Raw genomic sequence first — 22,563 nt, forward strand, 5'->3', positions numbered from 1 at the left:
TCAGTCGATAGGTAGCCGAAAAGCGAGATTCAGTACCACTTAGTTTATCGCAAATGACAATGGTCCGATTAAGCAGAAGGGGTACGACAGTTACAAGTTCGAAGAACACGCATACTTCGGAGATAACTCATTTGGTAAAGAGTCAATTCAGGAATCAGGAGGGTCTTGAAGGCATGTGCAACAGGCGAAAGTGGGAGGGCCATGTAGTTATTCGAAGAGTATCGGTAGATGAGTGAACGTGGACGTTGGAGTCTAAAACTCTTGGACTCCAAGCTTCAAGCTAACTTCCAGAGTGCGGCCTAGTGAAGCGGCTTTAAGATTTGACAGAAAAGTGGTTGGCCTTGGGCTTGTGTCACGCCGTTACCGTCACGCTCCTTCTTGTCGACCTATCCACGTCGTCCCTCTTGCTCACTGTCCATTCACTCCAGTCCCTCCTCACAATGTCAGTATCAGACCTCTGTCCCGTATACGCGCCTTTCTTTAGCGCTATGGTTAGTCTGCTTGCTTAAGCTCTGCACAGTCATACTAAAACCAGAGTTATTTGTTAGGGCTGCACGAGCGCCATCGTCTTCACTTGTTCGTAAAATCCACTGGAGGTTATGGGGCCCAAAGCTGACATGTGATTTCTTTCGTTGTAGGCATTGGAGCCAGGTCCGCCCTCCTTTCTTCCTATAACTCAACGAGCACTAACGCAGCGCCTGTTTGCGCAGTTATGGTACAGCAAAATCTGGCGTCGGTATTGCCGCCATGTCCGTTCTTCGTCCAGACCAAATGATGAAGTGTGTGGTCCCTGTCATCATGGCTGGTATCATCGCTGTATGTCAACTGCCCCACCCGTATCTCTCAACCGACCCATTTTGAAGATTTATGGTCTCGTCGTTTCCGTCCTCATCGCCTCCGACCGTGCGTATAGCCTTCTGAGCAGCTCATTCCTAATGGCCGTCGTATAGTCAAAGTCGCCATGACTCTCGCCCAAGGCTTTGTCCAACTCGGTGCTGGTCTTTCCGTCGGCCTTGCGGGACTTGCAGCGGGTTTTGCCATTGGTATCGTTGGTGATGCTGGTGTCCGCGGTACCGCTCAACAGCCTCGACTTTTCGTTGGCATGGTGTGTTATTTCGACTAGTATGGATTATACTGAAGTCAGTCGACTGTGTAGATTCTCATCCTCATTTTCGCTGAAGTTTTGGGTCTTTACGGCCTGATCGTCGCTCTCATCATGAACACCAAGTCACAGGACCTTATTGGCGTATGTCTGCCTGCTGTTACCCAGATCACCAGAATTGACCCAATTGACAGTGTCTATAAATTGCGTTGGGAGTCGATGTGGCCCTCTTGCGAAGAGTGATCATGGACTGCGACCTCCTTATCTCCCGTTCGCTCTTACCACTGCTGCTACATACCTTTCTGCACCCGAATTTCCTGCACGTTACATCCTGTCTCTTGTCTAATAATACGCAACCCACTTCAATGGACAATGAGTCAAAAGGGCGACGTGTTCATTTAGCTCAATCTTTTCCACCACCCATGAAATAGGCGATACAGTTCACTTTTTGCGAGCGAAGCGAGCATATCCGGTAAAGCACGTGAGGAACCCAATGCCGTTTTCCAACGGTACAATCAATTTTTGATGGGAAACAGAATGTCCTCAAACATGGTCAATTATCCGTCTATTGCCCTGAAACTTGGTATAATGAATCTCTGAGTAGCCAGGAATATGCTGAAAAAAAATTCAGGTGAAAATACTCAACATTGATTGAGATAGAGAACAATGGACTATGCCACCCTACTATGCACGTGATTTGAAGCGAGCTTCTGTCGCTCGCGGGTCCATATTATTTACTCCAAGTCATCACAGGAAGTGCAACTAACAATTTAGCAGATCAACAACGCGCAACCGATGGCGCATTCTTCCTCGCCACAACAAGTCCACATGACAAGTTCTGTCGGTGGTCCGTGCTGTTCACTACCGTCAGGATTCAGTCCGAGCACAAAGATATAGGTCTGAGTTGTGAGTACCCCTATATATGCCACGTCAGCACCGACTCATGTTGAAGACGTGTGGCTCTCACCTGGATGTAGGAATCTAGTTTGGTCCTTCTGCTCCGAATCGTCAGTCTTGGTCACGATGACACTCGGCACAGAGTATTTCCTGCGCACAAGAGACGCGTTGCCACCTTCGGGTTTATGGAAGCTGCGTTTAGCTTTGACGAGTTTGCCTGGTCGTCGACGGGTAAGCTGGGCACCTTCCCAACTATGAGCCTTGGCCACCAGGGGTGGTGCATGCAGAGGTCGCGGGGTAGATAGGGGAGTGTCCGCTGAAGAAGCTATGGAGGAAAAGCTGCCTCGCGGATTATATGAGTAGTCTGAACCGAGGAATAATGACGGCGAAGGAGAAGAGCCACGGCTGGACGGGGGCGACAACATGGTTAACGCGTTGGTGTCTGTTTTGAGAGTTGCTTCCGAGGTCTGAGGTGGACGAGAAACAACTGCATTTTTATCCTGATTCAAGTCGATACAAAGCGCGGGTCGAACAAAGCGCCTTTCAAGTTGTTCAAAGAAAGATCGAGCCAAGATTTACGACCAAGCTGTCTCAAGCTTATGTAAGGACTCAAGGAATCCAGCTTTAGAGATGTGTTAGAACCGTTGCCGTTTGTTGCTTTTCGGCCGATGTCTTCCGTTGACGCATCCGCCGGCTGTTCCATCCCCTTCACAACAACTCCAGGTAAAATTCTCGGGAAATTCGCGTCTGTTGGAGCGGGTGTCCATTGGACCGTGGCAATCCTCGTCCCAGTCCACAAACTTGTCGTCTTCAACTTCAAGGTCACCTGCCAAGTTCGTCAGTGATCTAGTAGTCGAATTAAATCGCTTAAGCAAAGCAAAGCAAACCTGGATGGAATACACAATCTTCATTATCTTCGGCCACGTTCACATCATACGAGTTTCCACAGTTTTCACAAATTTCCCAGCGCGGTATCACTCTGACCGGCGCGGTTGGTGGGCCAGATATCGTCAACAACTCTTTCGTGAGCGCTTTGCGGACTGCAGGGTTTTTCTTGGCGAGTCGGATAAGTATCAGTTGGAGTCGGGCTACTGGAGCGGATGATATCGCTGCGTTCAGTTGGTCGAGCGTGGGTGTCGTTTGTTCGTCTTCGTCAAAGCTACCTTGCTCAAGATCATTTTGTTCCTCTTCCTCATCATCCTCGGATCCAGATGCAGTAGTATCTCCAGTGAGGTCGATTATTTCGTCTATAGCGCCAGTAGCAGCGGACATTGAGGTGGAAGAAATCGTGAAAGTTCCAAGTTGTTGATGGTCACGCCGCGTTTCAAATCCCCCAATCACAACCACCATCGTGGTCGGAGTCCAGTAATGAGGTTGTTTGGCTAAGAAACCTATCAGTATGTCAACTTTCTTTTCAAGCCGATAAGCTCACAACTTGAAAGACTACAGCACATATGTTGTTTGTCAAATGGACTACCTATCTGGTCCTTCAAAGCAGGTCAAATGGGCGCTTACCCGTCAGACTGACTTATTCTGTTCAGGCAGAAAGCAAAAAGTGGTCCAGACTCGAGAGCTGAATTTCGTTGAGAAAAGTTCTGCAAGAGACGACCGCCGTTTTCGATCGGCCATACTCGGTAATTCGCATCCGATATGACTCCCAGTCATTATGTACTTGCGAAGTTCGTGATACGATAAGAATGCGGCGGCTTCGCTTCTCTCTCTCCGCCCATTCTCACTCGACTATACATAAAGCCGCACCCTCACAGATGGCGGCAGTCGTTCAGCCTGTCCTCACTGAACAAACGTCTCTGCTCCCCCAAGACCATATCTCCAAAAACAAACGCACGCCACTTCCTTGGAAGCAACTGTCCATTATTCTGCTCATCCAAACATGTGAACCAATTGCGAGCCAGTCAATATATCCCTACATAAATCAGGCATGGATGCCCTCTACTCGACCTTGCCTTGCTGAGTCGTGTCTAGTTGATCAGCGAGCTCGACATAACAGGCGGGGACGAGAAGAAAGTTGGATATTATGCGTATGACTCAACTATCCTCGTGTTATCCTCACTGACTTTCTTGACATGTTGACAGTGGAATGGTGCGAACGCAATGCTAGTTCTTGATGTTCAAAGCTTGACCTAGCCACATTTTCTCTGCACAGATAGTTGAGTATATTCTCTATCGTATCCATAACTCCCACTCTAATGATCACGTTGTTATACAGGAAGCCCTCTTCTTCCTCACCGAAGCTATGGCCACACTACAATGGAGTAGAGCATCAGACGTCGTTGGGCGGAAACCAATACTGCTCATTGGCATATTCGGGACTGCTCTTTCCATCTTCTGCTTTGGCTTGAGTAGAACGTTTGTCACCCTAGTCATCAGGTAAGAAACATTATTAGTACCTGTTCTCGATATATACTCAATGCTGCTTTGTCCAGCCGATGTCTTTGTGGCCTTCTATCAGGAAATGTGGGTGTAATGAAATCAGCGCTGGGTGACCTCACAGACAGAACAAATCGGGCGGAGGCTTTTGTATTCCTTCCAAGTAAAGTTTCCTTGCACTTCCGCATATACCAATGTAACCATTCCTCGCAGTTGTTTGGGCAGCAGGAGTATGTACTAACTCAAATTACTTCTGATCATCTGCTTAAACGAGAGGACACAGGCATCTATAGGTCCATTAATTGGTGGCTCCTTAGCTCGTCCACACGACCGTTTTCCCCATTCGCACTTCTTCTCTAGTCGATTCTGGCTAGAGTTCCCATACTTCCTGCCATGTTTGGTGACAGGAAGTATCGTGGTGATTTCATGGTTCATCGTCTTACTCTTCTTCCGGGAGGTCTGCGTTTTTAACATCTGAGAATCACTGAAGTTGAAACAACAACAGACTGTCCCATGGAAGACGCACAAGCAACAACCCTCTGAACCTGGTACACCTTCGCTAGAGTCGCCGCCAAGTACTCCAAGCCCTCGACAAGGACCACTACCCATGCGACAGTTGTTGACTCAGCCAGTGTTGCTTTCGATCTCCAATTATGTCGCACTTGGATTTCTCAACACCAGCCTTGCTGCCCTAATTCCGCTTTTCCTCACCATGCCTATCGGGGTGGGCGGTTTAGGCCTAGATCCGCCCCAGATTGGTCTGATCTTGAGTGCTTACGGTGTTGCAACGGGTTGTTTTAATCTCTTGTTCTTTGCTCGGCTGGTACGCTGGGTTGGCGAAAAGCGGACATTCATGATAGGAATGTCGACAAATTTCTTCGTTTTCTTATTGTTTCCCATCATGAACTTGCTCGCGAAGGCCAACGGTGAACTCTGGTGGGGTATCTATGCCCTGATAGGGTGTCTACTGTTGTCCGGCGCGATCATGGACATTTCCTTCAGTGAGTTTGCTGCCAGCAGTGCTAGTACATATCGTATCTAACCAGAGACCTCAGGTTCAATATTCATATTCGTCATAGCGTCCTCTCCAAAGTCATCTCGCGGTACCGTCAATGGGCTTTCACAGACGTCTGTTTCTATTGCGCGCGCTATTGGTCCGGCGTTGGGTACCTCCCTTTTCTCGATCTCCGTACAAAAAAATCTCCTAGGTGGATACTTCGTTTATGCTGTATTTTTCGTGCTCAGTTGTGGTGCGATGTGGTTGGCGGGTAGGCTGCCTGAGGAGGTCTGGGATGACATTGAGTAGTGCTAGAAACCTTCGATACCCCCAAAAAAAGTCATGTGTGAAAGTTGCTAAAGAACTTTGGCCTGAACGTTCATGATCACTCCTTTTCAATGCGCTCAATGCCTCAATAGCGACAAAATGGACTCAACAGAGCTGTCACTATCTGACGCATTGCTATCAATGAGCCTTCAACGGCATACTTTGGAGGAGAGCATTCCCAACGAAGTGATGATTGAGATCTTCCTTCGCTATGTCCCACCCTTTGGGTTTGCTTCTCCATGGACCGGACCTAACTCTCTTAGCTGCCTCACGCTCGTTTGTAAACGGTGGCGTAACATCGTGCTGAATCTTCCAGAGCTCTGGCGAACAGTAACAATACCGCACAACCTGGTTTCACGACCAACTGCCCAATTACACGCAACGGAATACCAACTTGCTCGCTGTGGGCCCACAATGCCTTTATCTATCCATATCGAGGGTGACCCTCTCCGGCCGCATCAAATACTTATTCCGACTTATCTTTGCGACGAGAGCGAGAATCACAGACCTAAAAGCTTGTCTCTCGCAAAATAACCTGCGACTGTTGTTCACAGAAGGACCGGAGCTTCCTCTTCTTCGGTCATTACGGCTACGAACATCCGATTCTAGGGTGTCTGCTGCGTTCCGGATTCCCGCCAGCCAAGTGCCACAACTTCGCCATGCTTCATTGTGGTGCCCAAGTTTCGGCTATGGCTATGCCCACGACCTTCCATGGGCAAATTTAACTTCATTAACGCTGCTAGCCACCACTCCAGAACATCTCTACTTGCTAGACCAGGTTGTCAATCTCACGTACTGTGCACTCTACACGAATGAACAGCCGAATTTGTCGAGTAGGTCCACCAGCCGGCCACGCGATGAAATCTGGTCCGAGTGGTTGCAAAACCATCGCAACGGTCGTGTTTATCTACCCAAGCTCAAGTTCCTTTGCTTGAATAGTATCAAGTCTGTCGGCGACGGCACGCGCAACTCGCCTCGACGTATCCTCGATATCTTTTACACGCCAAACCTCTGCTTTGTCCGCGTCCCCGCTAGCTTTTTGCTTTGGAATCCTGCCGCTTCATTCGCGAATTTTGTTTTGTGCTCGGAAGCTACGCAATTGGAGGAAGTGTGTATCACGGGAACATTGTGGCCTAGTCTCTCCGAAATGAGCTATCGCAATGCGTTGTCGGACGTTCCACGTGTCACTTTCGAGCCATGGGTCATGGATTATCGTGACGAGAAAACAATTGCGTTACAAATTTATGACCCTCGATGACAACCTAGTTGTTAAGCGCCTTGAGAATCTCCGAGTCCTGTCCCATACTCAACGCCGACGCAGGATTCTGGCCAGTGATCAAGTTTCCTTGCACAAGAACTTTGACATCCCACGGCTTCCCTTCTCGTAATTCCCTCCCAGTACGTCCTGTCATCAGGTCAAACGAGTTGCAATTGGCGATATAACACAAGTGTCAGTTACAAACCTTGACTGTGTCCATCTGCATGGCCTGTGATGAGCTGCAACGCCAAAACACAAAATGATTTGGCTCACCAAGATCTCCTCTTCGTCAGAAAATCCTGTCACTTGTTTTCCTGCGAAACGTTCTTTCCCTGTGCATCGGTTACAGCCACAAGGGCGGCCGGTCCGTGGCAGACCGCACTATTTATTTTTCCGCTCCGATAACCATTCGTCAACAACTGGCGGATGTAAGTACCACATCATCACCTTGGCGGCAAGCTCTATGTTGGGAGTATAGGTTGGGAGGTCTATAGTCGGACCATGGCCACCAGTGTAGAAGATGGCGTCGTAGTCGTCGACATTCACATCGGAGATCTTTTTGGCGTTCTCGTCGGCCATGAACTTGGCGCATTCTGTCGTCTACGACGGCCTGGGAGTTCGTGAATCAGATGAAACGTGTTCATTCTCGAGTGGAGTTGGGTACTAGGATCGACAGGAGGGTTTGCACTCGTAAAGTCTACAACAGTTACAGTAATTTCGTTTACCTCTGGAAGATTACCAGCCTGTCGGCTTCCCGGTCAGCGTTGTGTCGCAAGAAGTCGGAACGAACAGCACAGAGAGCGAATGCTGTCTTCTATCTTCAACGGCGAACCGCAACCCGCGTCATACTTCCCGGAGCTGATCGCATGTCAGATGATGCGAATGATGATCCGTGAGAACATGTATGATTTTCTTTCCTGGTTCCATTGACCTCGTCAGATATTTGCCTCGAAATGTCGCTTTCCTCGAATATCTCGCAAGGTGCTTGCTTTTTGCCGCAGTGGCTCGCCAGTGCTCCCACTGCTCCACGATTCGAAGACCCAAGAATGAGTCCAATACCAGCGCTACCTATGATGGAAGGAAGGCGACCTGGGTTGGAATGGCCGCTCTGGTTTCGCGGTTCCGAATAGAAGGTGCGAAGCTCTTCCCGTCTGTGGAGTTGGCTTCCATACTTTCAATCTTCTATCATAGCTGAGGCCTTTTCAGTCACTCCCCGCAACTACGTCCACTATGGACGCAAACCAGAAACCTTCATCGTCATCCTCTCAGCTGGGCATGTCAGAGTCAAGCTCGAGCGCGAAGGCACCCACTGGCAGCCGCCCTTCGATGGGCATCCGCAGGGAAACCTACGATTCTCAGACAAGCGATGTTGAGAAAACTCCAAGCCAAATCATCCAACGGCGCAAGGAAGAGCGAATGCTATTGCACAAGCTTGATATGCGCCTCATACCTGCAATATTTGTCGTCTATGTGATGAACTATATCAATGTGCGTGCGGTTTCCCCCTGCGCTTGCCAGCTTTCTAACCGCTTTCCGACAGCGCTCAGCGATCACGGCTGCTCGGTTGAAGGGCTTTGAGCACGACCTACATCTCTCAGGTTCGTTCAGCAAGCTTTTGATTCGCGCCTCTAAATTCCTACAAGATATTCAGTACAATGCAGTCCTTTCAATTTTATTCGTGACTCTCTCCCTTGGGCAGCCGCTGTCAAATATGGTGAGTAGCGTCGTCTCATAATATGGAATTGTTGGAACTGACCATGATAGATCCTCAATAAAGTCAAGCGGTTCGACTTCTTCGTTAGTCTGTGCCCATATGCGCTAACACATTTAGCAGCCCGTCCATCTACATAGGCAGCTGTGTTGTTGCATGGGGGCTGGCAAGTGCACTCTCCGGCGTCACCACAAGCTATGGCGGGATCTTGGCATGTCGGCTTTTCATTGGTCTTCCGGAAGGATCTTTCTACCCTGGCGGTGTGTATCATCTTATATCTCGTCCTCTCCACTCATGCACCCATTAATGAAGCTGTCTATCTTCTCTCCTGCTGGTACACAAAGAAAGAGCTCGCCTTCAGGGCGGCCATCCTATTCTCCGGACTCGACCTCGCAAATGCATTTGGTGCTTTAGTTGCAGCTGGTATCCTTTCTAGGATGCATGGAGTCTCGGGAATTGAAGGCTGGAGATGGTATGGTGTCCTTTGAAACATAGCAATGTCTTGATTCATCATCGTCAATAGGTTGTTCATCATCGAGGTCTTGTTCTTCTGACTCCCCGCAATCTCTCTGTTGACCGACAGGTCCACAGGGCTCTACAACCATCCTGTTGGGGTTTTGCGTCATGTAAAGATCCCTCCATCTCTCCATCCATTTCTCTCTGATTTCATTGCAGGTGGTTGCTGCCCGACTATGTTTGTGGCTTGTCCAATTTTTTCGAATAGGTGATCTAATGTCGTAATCAGCCTCGTCATACGCGCTGGATAAACGACCTTGAAAGTCGTCTGGCACAAGCGCGTCTGTCTGGAGATGCAGGTGAGGCAGACCAAGACACTGGGGTTACATCGTTCGTACTCCTCTATTCTTTCATTCTCTCTATTTTATTACATTCAATACTAGGCATTTGGAAGGTTTCAAACTTGCCATCGCCGATCCATTGACGTGGCTATTCTCGTTGATGCTTTGTGGGTTTCCTGTTATGTTGAGACGACCTGTTTCCGAATCAATTTCTCCCCAGTCACGCACTATCTCGGTCGAAGTGTTGGCCAATTCTTTCCAACGTGTGTATATCCTCATTCCAAGTGATCACCTCTTACAAGACTGTCCAGTGTTGCGAAGACTCTCGGGTTTTCGACAACGAAGACCCTCCTCCTCACCGCGTTTGCAGTCATTTCCTCCCAGCGATATTCAGGCTGATGCTGGATCGTCAACTTGACAGTCCTCCCTGGCTTCTCGCAGCGGTTGTTTGTGTTCTAAGCGCATGGCATGCGGGTTCGTTACCCCCCCCTCTAATTTGTTCACCATTCACACCGTCCCCAAAATACTTAGATAGAACCGGCGAGCGTTTCTACCACATTTCGATCTGGACCTGGGCAATGATGGTGGGGTTTATCATCAGCCTCTGCACTATGTCCGTCCCGGCACGCTATTTCGCCATGTTTCTCATGGCGATCGGGGATGCTGGTAAGCCCACCCGTTAGCTCGTCTCTGTGAATTCCCGACAAACCTACGACAAGGCTGTGCGATGACGCTTGTTTGGATGGCAAATTCGATTCCGCGGCCTCCAGCGTAAGTGCACGCTGGTTATAAGCCATAGTTGTGTGCTCACATCCAAGATCCAGAAAGCGTGCTGCAGCCATCGGAATTACCAACGGCATAGGAAATATCGGCACGCTGTAAGCAGGGAACACAGAAAATGCGCTGCATTATATAACGCAAATTATCAGTGTTGGATCCTACGCCTGGAAGAACGTCTGGGGCCCGCGATATACCCAGTCCTGCTGCATCTCCTTGGTTGCGCTTGCTCTGAGCACCCTAGCCGCCTTCGGTTTGTTTGATACTTGCATACCTGGCTTTGTTGACAACCTGCTGCAGTTATCAGGCAACGCCTCATCCAGATGAATAGACAGCTTATCTTGGCTGCCGAGGAACGGACGGTGCCCTTGGGTACGAACGAGGATCGTGTGAAGAAGGCGGCGCATTTGGAAGGGATAACCGTGCGCCAAGCTCTACAAAACCGTCGAGAATTCAGGTATCTGTACTAAGACATTATACCTCCTGTTTGCACTCAAGTTGGCTGAAATTCACTTGATTCATGCTGCCCAGAGTTGCGACTAATCGTCGACAGCTCATCAAACCCAAGTACTAACTACTCGGTAGGTAAGTAATGTAAAACACAGTTCAGCTTCGTATACAGTAGTGTGGTTCCGGTACAGTGTGATGCGAGTCCCAAAGTATAAATAGCGATTAAAGCCCAAACAACCAACCGGTCAACGAGCGAAGTGGCCGAAAAGGGAGCGTGTAAGGCCTTGCGGAGCTCGAATGAACGTTAATGAGCCATGACGCGTATGCGTGTCACCGGCAACAGCAACGCCTGATATCAAGCTCCGCTGGCCATAGTGTAGGATCGCGGGAGGTGAAGACCATGATGCTTTTCGTCATCGGTCCATAGTTTCATGCGACGCAATCAACCACAACCATTTCCCAGTCCTCCCTCTGCGGCGCGATTTCACGGCCACAAGGCAGAGGCTGTCCGCCGACAACGACCCACGATGCACTCATAACAGGTTCCGGCTCGGGCGTAAGCTCTCGGACAACATCTTCCATGTCAATGTCGTCCATTGCCGCAACAACTTCATCGTCGATTTCTCCCATGGCATCCTCGTCCCCCAGCAGGTCGTTCTCTGAGTTCCCACACAGCCGCTCCAACTCTTTCGTGGCCGACATGATTTCGACTGCAAGCCGAGCACCCATCCGAAGAATCTTGGCGCCTTCGGGTGACTCACGCATACACGCAGTGAGAGCCCGACGGTGTAAGTCAGCCTGGGCCTTGGGCTTGGATCTCGATCGAGCGCTTGGAGGTGGCGGATGGGCCGGACCACAAGCCAAAAATGAAGAGGGAGGAATAGGAAGGACCATAGCTCTAGCACAGCCATCGTTCTGAGCTAGGGGCGATGTGGACGGTAGTCGCAGGGGCCGATCCAATATTGGATTTGCGGAGGGGTGGACAGGGGGAGTAATGGAGGCACACGACCTCGGAGAAGGATGAATTTCGCGTCGTATTATCCCTTTCTTCCGATCCTTCTGCTCTTTGTAGAACTTGAGTGTGCGGTTGTAAGGGATTGGTGAAGGGGTTGTGAGTGGAGTGGCGTATGGTGGTAAGGTGGTTCGGGCCAGTACAGTAAGATCCACAACGCTCTCTGTACGATGAAGTCGTTTCCTTGGTCGCGTGGAATCGGTGGGGGGAGATGAGAAACTGGTCGTCCGTTTGCGGAGTTCGGTGGCGGGTCCGCCTGCCATAGTGAGCGCGAGCGGCATCGAGTACGAATACATCGATGTTGTAGACGGTAGCTGCAGAACGGAAACCGCCATAGTCGGGGATGTGGGGGAAAGAGGCAAGGGGCGATGTGTGTGTGACCAAACATGTCACGGGCTCTTTCACCGATCTGACTCCTGCAGTGCCGGATCAACTTTCGGTGCCAAAAAAGGAAAATCTCGCAGCTGCCACACATTGCAGCACATCGGGATCAGCACAAACTTGCGGAGGCATATCAGAATCAAGATGTAGATGCGCTAGTTGCCATTCATTGCTCATACCCAATGACAATCCAGTGGCAACCAGCCACCGTCTACCGCGGTCTTCCGCTCCACCTCCAAAGTCAGCAGCGTAAAAAAGTTCGGGCTGACTCAGTGACTGAAAAGTTGCGGTTATGATCCTGTATTCCCACGCTCTCCAGCGCAGCATCGAATTCAAGTAGGTGGTATAACCTCGGTATTGGGAGTGAAATGACGTGTACAAAGGTCACTTGAACCTGAATGGATGAAAACGTGTTGAGAGACAAAGAAAGGTCTAAATTAATAACAATGACTTGAAGCTATGAAAGAACAAGTCCAGTATGAGCGGCGCCGAGATAGAGCGAAACCCGCGATTAATAGCGGGAGATCATCTACCCCTTGGATGTGGAAGACCAACATCCCGAGTCCGAGCGGCGCCGCTAGCTCAACACGGAGTAAATTTTATCTTCGAGCACAGGAGGAGTGGTTGATCATTGACTTGTTTCCGTGTCCGCCGAGTCCACTCCAGAGTAACCGATCATGACAGGGAACGCCGTCCGAATCACTCAGTACCTCGAGCCGCATTGGTGCTTCGTGAACTCATTCATGGTCTTCGCAACACTACCCACCGCCACCCGATCTACAGAAGTTGTTGGCCTGAGGGCGGGACATAATCCAAGTCAAGTTGGTCGGTAGGGCGACAAACGCCGCGGCGCCGTTGCTTCAAGTCAAAACTATTCTTGAATGAGCGCCACAGAGCCATTCAAGCTTCAAGCCAAATCATACCCTGAAGCTGAAGGATGATTGTTATGGACCTTGACGTTAGTTTTCTCAGCTTGAACGATGTATTGACTTGGTGATGGAGATGCGGACTGAGGCATTATGAAACATCGGGCCCTCATACGTATCAGCAAGCTGAGCGTTTGACCGTTTCTCTCCATCCGTCGGAAACTGAGGAGGCACGGTCTTTTTGAACTGCCTACAGTTCCCAGGTACTTGAAAGTTACTGATCTGGAACGTCATGCCAATACGATTTGTTCGAGCGAAAAATCTAGCGGTGGGCGCTGACTCGAGAAGCAAACAGCTAATTAGACTTCGAGCACACAGCTTGTGACGCGATGCAGAAAAGTGTCGAGGACAAACAAGTACGCCTGCTGGCAGGCCACAGTCAAAGAAAGGTTGTCAACAGTGACTACTGTCCGACAGACGTCAACACACCTCCACACACAGGATATGCCTCGACATTGGCTCCATGTGCGTCCTTTGAAGTGGTACCAACTTTGACTGCCTCGGCGCTCAATAGATTCTGGCCTGGTGATACATCCATATGGTTGTGTAGTCCTCCGCCATCTCCCAAGACAAGTGGCCTGAAAAGTGCTTATTACGTGGCATATCGCGTGAGTCCCAGACTCCGAGAGAATTTGCTTGACACCATCATGAAAGCAAGGTACGAATGACTATTGTCTGGTGAGAAGGGAGCTTTGAGCTTAAAGATGACAAGAAATCGCACCTGCTGGAGGCCAAATCAATAATACCCTCCAGTCTTTCCCGTCGAAAATCTGTCTCCCAGTCCCTTCGCCTCTTTAATCAATTTATTCCTCTTTTCCGCATCCATAAGCCTCCCGCTAATGCCCATGTCGCGGTCTCTATCCCAGATGGCCTTGGCTTCGTCTTTCTCTTCACCCTTGCCTGATGCCGCATGCATGTCAACCAATGCAGCACCACGAGTTCTTCGTGTGTGTTCAGCGACGCTGTCGCGTAGTTCCGCATCCACACGGGCGCGTTTTCGAGACTCCAGATCGTCTCCTTTGCCCGCCGCGGAGCTGGCCTCGCTGTTGGCCAGCCGCCGTTTCTTTCCGGAAACCTCGTCCGCAAGCCGTTGCTGTCTTTCCGCAGGTGTCTCTGTCCAGAGAGTGCTCGCTCCCTCATTACGTTCTACGACGGTGCCGCGTGAGAATTGGCGCCCCTTGCTCAGTTTCGCAGGGTCGAGGGTCCCGAGAAGACCAGACGAGCTGGGTGGGACGATCATCCACTCATCGCGCTTGAGTGCCTTAGGATTGGCAGCTTCCTACCAGGTGAGTGAATGGTCAGGCTGGCGTAGGAAGCATAGCCCCAAAACGCACTTCGACTTGCTTTCTCCTGCTTTCTTCCTTTGCAATGAACTCGGCAACAGCATCCCTCTCCTCAGACGCCACACCAGAGCGAAGCGGCTGGGGGCCGATATCATCATCTGAGTCGTCATCGTATGCCGATGCTGCTGGTATCGACGGTCCTTGGATTGTTGGTTGGGGTTTGAGAGTCGAGCCACCGGCAACCATATCGGGTGGTAGAGGTGGTGCGTAAGCATCGTCATCTTCGTCTTCAGAGGCGGTTGACGTGTTGAGTAGGTGCTCTGGGATAGCAGGGCCGATGGCAGGCATGGTGAATCGAATGAGGGTCACATGATGTCACATGAACTGCGTGACAGATGCGCCATCAGGTCAGTGCCGACTCTCGTCAAGTGCGCTTGTGGCCCCCGCGCTCATAGCACTGCTTGAGGCCGTGTGCCGCTCCGTGCCCGTTCTGTCTTGTGTGCTTGGCCACTGCACAAGCGATCATCGCAAAACAATTATAATCGAGCTCTGACCGCGCAAGGTAGCCCCAAGAGAAATTCTAGATATTGTCAGTTCAATGCGTGATGGCTATGTCGCTCGCCTGGACCCGCTCAAGTCCAGTATAAAATCTCAAGGTTCCCCTCGTCTCATTCTCCTCAGAAACAGCCCACTCACTCACTCGCACTACTTATCTCTCAACGTGAACCGGACCAACCCACATGGATACTTTCACCACAACCACTCTTCAATTTGAAGAGGTTCCCCTGCCGCCTGTCAACGAAGAAGGCACCGACAAGGGCTACGGCTCGAGCGGAAGCTGCGTAGTTTCGCGAGAAGACACCTCGCTTCCTGGCACATTCGATGAAGATCGGTCTGCGGAAGCTGCCTTGTAGCCTAAAGCGATGCTTATTGGGTAAGTATATGGCGATTTTCCCGCTCCTTTCGGAGCTGATGCTATTTGGTCAGGTTTCTGCTCGTCGTCTCTTTTCCTGGACCTTTATATTTGCATATGCGATCCATGTTTTATGTGCCTGCTGTAGCTATTAGTTCCCCTCTTTGTACTCTTTGCAGAACAGTCAACTATACTTGAATTTATGATGCCCTTGAAGCTTCTGACTCGTCAAACGTCTAGAAAGCGAGATTGTATTGATTCCGGAAGTTGGTGTTAACCTCGAAGTCATCCTATGTCTTTTTTCTCTGCCCAGCAATTTCTCGAGCGCGCTTTACATCGCCCATCATGTCAGAGCCAAGTCTCAACATTATTCCCGCGGTAAACAACATCCAGACTCTGTTGGACATTAGACGCTGAGCTGACTGGAATATACTCAAACGCACATATTGGGGAAGACCCAGAATGCGAAAAGATTGAAGGGGGTGTTATGCCCGACAGCACATCCGTTGCAAAAGTACTCTTGTGAGCTGTAAAGCACTGTTTTGGCTAGCGTAGCAGTCGCGCCAGTGTATCCGACGAGCGGTGCGGCATCGAAAGGGACTACGTGAGTGCCCACAAGGTACCCGATCTAAGTGTCACACGGTAAATGCGACAATATCGCAACGCAAGGATGAAGGTACAGACGTTGGCAAATGTTTCGAGAAGATTGAGGATCGCTTTCGTACTGATATCAGCGCTACTCAGGAAGCGAGAGACAGTTGGTACTCACCTGCAGCGCTGGCAAACCCTTCTCCGTTTTCGTAGGCTTTTACTCCATAAACCTGTCGCACAATCCGAGTGAGCATAGACCACAAAGATGAACCCAGACCGCGAACATAGTCAACCATCCCGTAGAGCTCATAAGGCTTCCAAAACCAGTACAGGTCTCCACCAGGCATCGACCGTGGTCGCATTAAACAATATCTACCAAGAGAAATAGGTCCCACTGCGATTTTCGTTGGGTGTAAACGAGCCAAGCATACCCGGCATCCCAGATCATCAGAGGCGCTGTGAGAAGGAACCTGCGAAAGGGGGAGGTATGAGTGAGAAGCCGTCGAAGCAGAAGAAGATGCCGCAACCAGAGTGATACCCAGGCATATTTTCGGCCGGCCATGCGTTTGGTGCCAGTAGGCGAGTTTGAGGCAGGAAGAAGAAAAGGAGGGGATATCAGATGGCAGAGGCAGAGCGAGAAAAGCGGCACACAGTCCGACACGAGAACGGAAGGTGTGGCGCTATGGGCTAAGGGGGAGTCCCATTTTCACCCACGACCGTGGACCTTTTGAGGCGAGTGGCCAGTAAGCGAATTTGGATTGCACATTACGCTCAGTAGCCTGATTACTGGTCTAAATCTTGAAATGTGAGCAGGCCAGAAGGAGATTGAATGGGTCGAGTGACGAGAACGTGGCGCGCGAGTACAAATTATAAACAATGTTGATGTTGGTGTTCGAATTCTCCACGGAAATTAACGGGTTAGCACCTTGCATTCGCAGTCCAGCACAGAGAGACCGTCCGCTTGAACTGGGTTTCGCGTTTCACGCATCCCCCCTCGACTGCCGCAGGCAGACAAAGAAGCAGTAAGATAAGCGCAAACGCAAACTTCAGACTGCCAATTGAGGCTGCCAGCGAATCGCGAAGCCAACGCAATGTCCACCAAAGACCCGTGTCGTGAAGAATGGGAGAACGGACCTCTAAATTTTATCCAAGTGAAGGAGAAAGCCGATGGGTAACGCCGAGTAATAAAAATGCAGTTGGGTGCCTCTGGCTGAGCCAAATAACTAATGTCGCGATAAGCTTCGAATTTTCTTGAATCGAAGTTTCTAATGCACACTTTCTGGATTCAGGTGAACTGAGGACAATGAGGAAGGTGAACAAGACCAATGCTGTGACTGTCATGTACTTGGGAAGCAAATATAAGGTGTTCTAGGGATACAAATGGTTGTGGATGCTTATGTACGACGATAAATAGCTCTTTCGTTTTAGGAAAGATCCAGTGTGTGTGATGAATTGTACAGTATGATGGAATGAGAACAACTTAAACCCTGCCCGCTGACATTTTACGCTTACGCTTCTCTTCAATAGCCCTTCGCTCAGCCTCCTCTGCTTCTCGTTCTTCACGTCTCGCAATCTTGCTACTGCGCAACTCCTCCCGCTCCAGCGTCAACGCATCAGCTTCCATATCACCATCACTTTCTTCGTCCGAGTAAACGTCCCTCTCCATGTACTGGGACCGGTTCTTGCCCATAATTCGCCAAATCTCGTCAGAAATTGAGCTCTGACCACGCTCTTCGGGAGCCGCATCACGATGGCGCGACTTGGAGGAGCTAGGAGCAGCATTCGATTTCGATGGCTTAGTTGTCGCCCGTCGTGGATTAGGAGAAGCAGAACGAGAATAGTCGGGAGACCGGGCCTTTCTTCTGTTTGCAATAGCAGTGCTTGATGAGCCAGCTTTGGATTTGATGGGAAAGGCCCTCTCTCTGGGTGGGGTGGAACGTCGAGTGACCGGTTGGGAGGGAGGGAGTGAGGGAGGCGTCGGAGGCGTTTGGGAAGGAAAGAATTCAAATTTACGAGCTTGTTCTCCTTGTAAAACATGAACAGCACGGACGTCGCGCTGGATCTCGTCGATATTGCGGACATCGCGTTGCGTTTCATATAGCTTGATAAGGTGGGAGGGCTGAGCCTTGATTCGGTCTTTCGCGTTGAGATGGGATGTGGTGTGGGTGGAGTTGGCGGCCTCCTCCGAAAGCGTTGTGACGATGTCTTTCGCACCACCTCGCAAAACATTGCCAGCACGCTTCTTCGTCTTGTCCGACTTCCGCAAGAAGTTTCCGAGTACGCTGGGAGACGAGCGTCGGGCAGATGAAGCCTCATGGTAGTCACGACGACGTTCAGCCTCTGCCTTTCTCTGTCTCTTCTCCTCCCGCGTAAGCACTGACCCATTTAATTCATCCCCATCGTCGATTGCTTTCCTCTTGTTTGGATTATTGCTGGTAGGCCAGGCCTTCTCTTTCGCCTTCTTGGGGCCATAAAGTAATTTGTCCCGGGTCTCCTTCTCTCGTCTCTCCAGGTCCTCTTCCTGACGCTTCAGGGCCAGAGCTGCCTTTCTTTCGGCCTCCGCTTTCCTCCGCTGAGCCTCGAAATGATTCTTTATTTCGAGTTGCTTGAGCTGTCGTTCTCTCGCCTCACGTTCTTCAGCTGCCTTGCGATCTCGTTCCTCTCGGGCCTTTTTCTGGGCGAGGGCCGCAGTCGCTTGGGCTTCGGCTGTGCGTGTGTGGACTTCGGACATGGCCATTAGGGACTTGTATGATGTCGACATTGTGGGTGGCACTGCTGGCGTAGGAGGAATAGCAAGAGTGTTTGGATGGTATGGTTGAAGTGGGGTAAAGATAGCAGGATTCGAAGTCGTCAGCCAGGCGCCTCAAGCACAAGAGGAGAGAGAAATGCGCACACCAGGCCAACAACAAAGCGTTGTGGTGGCCGCTGTGAGCGTCGTGGCGGTGACACGCTGACTCATCGACTTTTGATCTTACATCGTTCAAGTTGATCAGGCATAACTATCCGAGGGAAGAATAACACGTCTATAGCACACTATTACAACAGTCCTTCCAAGTCTACTTTGTCTCAAACTACATCGTGCAAGATTGAGTGCCTTGCGTCTACAAATGCACCAGACGTGTCAGTTCGCCCGACTTGAAGGCTGCTTGGGTTTTGTCATTGCCTCCAACTTGTTTCTTGTCTGAAGGCAGAACATCGTCAACAACGGAGTAAGAATGAAGACCTGACGGTACGTACTGACGAAGACGTTTGGTACAGTTGACTGACCCGTCTTATGCTCGAGATAGTCCTGGATGGCGTCGCCGTCGTCACGGAGGTCGAGTCTATGGTAACAGATGAAGACGAAAGCAAGAGAAATGATAGGACACACTCGAGGACAAGTGGGGTTTCCTCAGGGAAGTTCTCTTGGAAGAGCTTCTTCGCACGAGCACAATATGGGCACCAAGACTTAGAGAAGATGGCGATTTTATTAGAGGCAATGGCGTTCTGTGCTCCTTCAGATACCAGCAATCAAAGCTGAATGAGAGAGACAAACCTCGACGAGATCTTGAACAGACGACATGGTGTGAGCGAAGCGTAAGTTGTTATGGGTGTTGAAGGGAACAGCAACGGGAAACCTGGCGGTATTTATACGTCTTGCAATTGCTTGGGTAGGGCTCAGTAAGCGCAGAAGCATCCAGTGCTCGGTCAAGAGCCAAACGCGTGATGTGCTGACAGAAGGTCACGACACACATCTAATCCTCGACGTTCATGTTCCGCATCCGCCGTGTTTCCCGATTTCAACATATCGCTCGCGCCTACGCTTCCATTGCTTCAAACCCAAGGAATGCTGTCACTCTAGTCGAAGTCGGTCCGCGAGACGGCCTGCAAAATGAAAAGAGTGGTGTCATCCCGACACAGGTGAAGGCCGAGCTCATAACACGTCTCGCAAACGCAGGAGTGCAGATCATTGAAGCTGGGAGCTTTGTCAGTCCGAAATGGGTCCCACAGGTTCTTGTCAAAATTGCAGTCGTCGACACAAGTTATTTGACGTCTGCAAAGTAGATGGCTGGCACCGACAATGTCCTGACTTCGTTACCCACTCTCCCTCCTCACACTCGTCTCCCGGTCCTTGTCCCGAATCAAAAAGGCCTTGACTCCGTACTCTCTCTACTCGAGACACATCCACATCTCGCATCGTCCCTCGAAGTCAGTGTATTCACCGCCGCGACCGACGCGTTCACAAAAGCAAACCTCAACTGCACCATCGCCGAATCTCTTCGGAAGATTGAACCAGTGGTTCGAAGCGCAACAGACAATGGACTGCGGACCAGGGGATATGTCAGCGTCGTCGTTGCCTGTCCTTACACCGGCAATGTCGAATTCAAAGCGGTGCGGGAGGTTAGCCAGAAGTTGGTTGACATGGGCTGCTATGAGGTCAGTCTCGGGGATACAGTAGGGATGGGAACTCCTTACCAGGTTGGGGAGATGCTCGAGGAGGTGAAGAAGAGCGTTCCGGTGGAGAAGCTTGCAGGCCATGTTTGTCGTCATCCACAGATCCTAACTTAAACTCTTGGACTGATTGGATATTTAGTTCCACGACACATATGGCACCGCGATTGCTAATGTTCTCACTGCGCTCGACCATGGCATACGTACAATTGACGCATCCGTCGCTGGTCTTGGTGGTTGCCCGTACTCGCCTGGAGCAACAGGGAATGTCTCGACCGAAGATGTGTTATATGCTCTCCAAAATTCGCCATATTACGTTATGGGCACGAAGGATGGAGGGATTGACCTCTCTCTCTTGGTGGATGTTGGGTCGTGGATCAGCAACCTCCTAGGCAGGCAAGTCGCTAGCAGGGCTGGGAAAGCGCTCCAGGCGAGGAAGGAATGGGAGAACAAACAAAGGACAAAGCTCTAAGCCCATTCCTGTGAACAGTCATCCGCATGTAAACTCACTGTACTCCTACACATCCAATCTTTCTGGCCCAGCATCGACGTCAACCCAGAAGGTTCTGACGCACTCTCAATCGTGTTTCGGCAAGGAAACTATATGTGAACTCTAGTATCTAGCCATCCTGTTCAATGCTGCTTGGCACGTGATCCTCATTTCGACTGTGGCTGAACCATATCACCTGCGGTAATTCTATCTATCCTATCCTCGCGTCATCAAGTCTTTGACCCCCAAGAGACAGTACTCCTTAAGCTCCATTGGCAGTTACAGGTCTTCAATGACCCACGAATCACCTTTTCCCCTGACAAATGATTCTATCTAGGCTTTCCAACTTCCGCAAGAAGGTAGCAACACTGCCTTGCTCCATCTCAAGCTGCGGCAAGAGAACACGATGCTCTGATGCGGCTCCCTTCAAATGTAGCTATCTAACTTGAATGCAACAATGACGACCACCGAAAATGCGGCTTCCATCTCATGATACAGTATGCCGTCTTCCGCCTGCATAGCTAGCAAGAGTCGAGGGTTTGCCTGCTCTGGTGCATGCGGCTTGCTCGGTCTTCTTGGGGAGCACTTCCCGCGTTCTCAACTCTACCATCTGTCAAAGCCAAGAGAACACAGAACGGATGTGGCTATAAAAACACCTCATGCAAACCGAATTTCTTCAGCGCAGTTCCACATTCATCTCCCTGGTACAGGTTTACCAAGTTTTCCAACACTTTTCGCCCTTTTTCAACAAAAAACACCAATGGCTCGCTCGATGCTCCAAGCTGCTCTCATTGCCGTTGCACTCTCGTCGCTCCCTCAATCTTCCCTCGTGCATGGTGTCCCTGTACCTGCGGGCAAGAAGTTTGCGTCAGTTAGAACGAACTGCTATTATCGTTGAAATTGACCACGCTTATCCAGAACGACCATTTCTGAATCCTTCGCCACGACCATCCAAGCTGGTCAACTGCCTCCTGATCTCGCTAGCATCATCGCCTCCCTGCAGAATGAAGCGCTTCAAGGCCTTGAGGGGTATGTCATCTCCTTTGCCCCTCACAGCGTCGTTTAAACAAGTCGGTTCAGCATAACAGCCGCTGTGACGGCAACCAATGGACAATCCGTGGCGAACGGGTAGATCGTGCTATCGTGAGTCGTCTCTTTCTTCGGTTTCGACGAAAACTCATGTGCTGTTAGGCTGCAACTTACATGGAGAGGGTGGCCAAAGGAGAGGTGGGACATGGAGACGTGCCATGGGTCTCGTGAAATATGTAGGTATAAACAAGTACAGCACATGGCAAGAGAATACGTACAAATCGACTCATTTAATCGACTGGGTTACTCGAAGCGGATGAGGTCGTCTGGATGAGTAAGCATATAGCATAAGTAATAGTATTTCATAATTTCCAAAACATAATTCCCGCCTTGCGCGCGGCCCGCTTGATGCCCTTCGCCAACTTCCTTTTACTTCCACATATCCCAGCGTCGAAGAGTTCGGTGTGGGTGCAGGGGCACCCCGTGCACTTCACCCGAGGTATCCACGCGTTTAGTTTGTGGTCGAAATAGTCGTGTAATACTCGTTCTATTTCGATTAGCTAGCAACAGAGTCAAAGAAAGAAAGCTTACCCGCGTGAATACGCAATTGTGTCCAGTATACCAGTAGTCGGATGAATCGGACGCCGCGGCATTGGCGACGATGCTGAGCCAGCCTGCGCGTCGCGTCCACCGAATGGCCGATCTTGACCATCGTCGGCATCCCCCGACCCATACGCCACGCGGTGCACATACACGTGCCCGGGCCCGTCGCGTTTGTGCGGTTTACGGTTGGCCCGGATGCG

The 22,563-nt window shown here is 50.4% G+C and overlaps 13 protein-coding genes across 13 annotated transcripts; 5 read left to right on the forward strand and 8 right to left on the reverse strand.

Moving 5' to 3' along the window:
* Nucleotides 1–440: 440 nt before the first annotated feature.
* Nucleotides 441–1,448, forward strand: MIND_00215400 (uncharacterized protein; the record flags this gene model as incomplete). Its single annotated transcript, XM_037359046.1, has 8 exons — nt 441–491; nt 549–576; nt 639–651; nt 711–816; nt 864–903; nt 951–1,105; nt 1,157–1,250; nt 1,297–1,448. The coding sequence occupies 8 exons, from the start codon at nt 441–443 to the stop codon at nt 1,446–1,448; spliced, it is 639 nt and encodes a 212-aa protein (XP_037224141.1).
* Nucleotides 1,449–1,872: 424 nt separating this feature from the next.
* On the reverse strand, nt 1,873–2,508 carry MIND_00215500 (uncharacterized protein; the record flags this gene model as incomplete). Its single annotated transcript, XM_037359047.1, has 2 exons — nt 2,070–2,508; nt 1,873–2,018 (listed from the first exon to the last, which is right to left on the reverse strand). Exons 1-2 carry the CDS (start codon nt 2,422–2,424, stop codon nt 1,873–1,875), a joined length of 501 nt encoding a protein of 166 aa, XP_037224142.1. The 5' UTR covers nt 2,425–2,508.
* Nucleotides 2,509–2,634: 126 nt separating this feature from the next.
* Nucleotides 2,635–3,349, reverse strand: MIND_00215600 (uncharacterized protein; the record flags this gene model as incomplete). Its single annotated transcript, XM_037359048.1, has 2 exons — nt 2,635–2,825; nt 2,887–3,349. The coding sequence occupies 2 exons, from the start codon at nt 3,347–3,349 to the stop codon at nt 2,635–2,637; spliced, it is 654 nt and encodes a 217-aa protein (XP_037224143.1).
* Nucleotides 3,331–5,693, forward strand: MIND_00215700 (Major facilitator superfamily multidrug-resistance DHA1 sub-family; the record flags this gene model as incomplete). Its single annotated transcript, XM_037359049.1, has 10 exons — nt 3,331–3,497; nt 3,545–3,633; nt 3,680–4,038; nt 4,094–4,117; nt 4,164–4,387; nt 4,444–4,550; nt 4,601–4,617; nt 4,671–4,844; nt 4,893–5,388; nt 5,443–5,693. Exons 1-10 carry the CDS (start codon nt 3,454–3,456, stop codon nt 5,691–5,693), a joined length of 1,785 nt encoding a protein of 594 aa, XP_037224144.1. The 5' UTR covers nt 3,331–3,453.
* Nucleotides 5,694–6,973: 1,280 nt separating this feature from the next.
* On the reverse strand, nt 6,974–7,548 carry MIND_00215800 (Glutathione-independent glyoxalase HSP31; the record flags this gene model as incomplete). Its single annotated transcript, XM_037359050.1, has 3 exons — nt 6,974–7,116; nt 7,175–7,208; nt 7,417–7,548. The coding sequence occupies 3 exons, from the start codon at nt 7,546–7,548 to the stop codon at nt 6,974–6,976; spliced, it is 309 nt and encodes a 102-aa protein (XP_037224145.1).
* Nucleotides 7,549–8,199: 651 nt separating this feature from the next.
* MIND_00215900 (Tartrate transporter) lies at nt 8,200–10,724 on the forward strand (the record flags this gene model as incomplete). Its single annotated transcript, XM_037359051.1, has 19 exons — nt 8,200–8,457; nt 8,510–8,567; nt 8,613–8,683; nt 8,734–8,753; nt 8,804–8,940; nt 8,993–9,152; nt 9,204–9,219; nt 9,272–9,306; nt 9,356–9,374; nt 9,426–9,526; nt 9,580–9,644; nt 9,698–9,740; nt 9,789–9,839; nt 9,899–9,951; nt 10,009–10,143; nt 10,197–10,248; nt 10,302–10,355; nt 10,407–10,507; nt 10,555–10,724. 19 exons carry the CDS (start codon nt 8,200–8,202, stop codon nt 10,722–10,724), a joined length of 1,599 nt encoding a protein of 532 aa, XP_037224146.1.
* Nucleotides 10,725–11,133: 409 nt separating this feature from the next.
* MIND_00216000 (uncharacterized protein) lies at nt 11,134–12,051 on the reverse strand (the record flags this gene model as incomplete). Its single annotated transcript, XM_037359052.1, has 1 exon — nt 11,134–12,051. One exon carries the CDS (start codon nt 12,049–12,051, stop codon nt 11,134–11,136), a length of 918 nt encoding a protein of 305 aa, XP_037224147.1.
* A 1,708-nt stretch (nt 12,052–13,759) lies between these two features.
* MIND_00216100 (uncharacterized protein) lies at nt 13,760–14,654 on the reverse strand (the record flags this gene model as incomplete). Its single annotated transcript, XM_037359053.1, has 2 exons — nt 13,760–14,302; nt 14,358–14,654. The coding sequence occupies 2 exons, from the start codon at nt 14,652–14,654 to the stop codon at nt 13,760–13,762; spliced, it is 840 nt and encodes a 279-aa protein (XP_037224148.1).
* An 855-nt stretch (nt 14,655–15,509) lies between these two features.
* Nucleotides 15,510–16,372, reverse strand: MIND_00216200 (uncharacterized protein; the record flags this gene model as incomplete). Its single annotated transcript, XM_037359054.1, has 5 exons — nt 15,510–15,615; nt 15,663–15,847; nt 15,904–15,935; nt 15,989–16,182; nt 16,242–16,372. The coding sequence occupies 5 exons, from the start codon at nt 16,370–16,372 to the stop codon at nt 15,510–15,512; spliced, it is 648 nt and encodes a 215-aa protein (XP_037224149.1).
* Nucleotides 16,373–17,290: 918 nt separating this feature from the next.
* On the reverse strand, nt 17,291–18,571 carry MIND_00216300 (uncharacterized protein; the record flags this gene model as incomplete). Its single annotated transcript, XM_037359055.1, has 1 exon — nt 17,291–18,571. One exon carries the CDS (start codon nt 18,569–18,571, stop codon nt 17,291–17,293), a length of 1,281 nt encoding a protein of 426 aa, XP_037224150.1.
* A 340-nt stretch (nt 18,572–18,911) lies between these two features.
* MIND_00216400 (Glutaredoxin) lies at nt 18,912–19,504 on the reverse strand (the record flags this gene model as incomplete). Its single annotated transcript, XM_037359056.1, has 4 exons — nt 19,346–19,504; nt 19,181–19,296; nt 19,048–19,133; nt 18,912–18,991 (listed from the first exon to the last, which is right to left on the reverse strand). The coding sequence occupies exons 1-4, from the start codon at nt 19,484–19,486 to the stop codon at nt 18,912–18,914; spliced, it is 423 nt and encodes a 140-aa protein (XP_037224151.1). The 5' UTR covers nt 19,487–19,504.
* A 56-nt stretch (nt 19,505–19,560) lies between these two features.
* MIND_00216500 (Hydroxymethylglutaryl-lyase) lies at nt 19,561–20,713 on the forward strand (the record flags this gene model as incomplete). The annotated part of the gene is made up of 3 exons (XM_037359057.1): nt 19,561–19,800; nt 19,855–20,328; nt 20,384–20,713. 3 exons carry the CDS (start codon nt 19,561–19,563, stop codon nt 20,711–20,713), a joined length of 1,044 nt encoding a protein of 347 aa, XP_037224152.1.
* A 778-nt stretch (nt 20,714–21,491) lies between these two features.
* Nucleotides 21,492–21,991, forward strand: MIND_00216600 (uncharacterized protein; the record flags this gene model as incomplete). The annotated part of the gene is made up of 4 exons (XM_037359058.1): nt 21,492–21,598; nt 21,650–21,760; nt 21,820–21,874; nt 21,923–21,991. 4 exons carry the CDS (start codon nt 21,492–21,494, stop codon nt 21,989–21,991), a joined length of 342 nt encoding a protein of 113 aa, XP_037224153.1.
* Nucleotides 21,992–22,563: the final 572 nt, after the last annotated feature.

This window comes from Mycena indigotica (genome assembly GCF_014461135.1).
Source record: "Mycena indigotica strain 171206Taipei chromosome Unknown Mind.scaff0002, whole genome shotgun sequence".
Taxonomy (NCBI): domain Eukaryota; kingdom Fungi; phylum Basidiomycota; class Agaricomycetes; order Agaricales; family Mycenaceae; genus Mycena; species Mycena indigotica.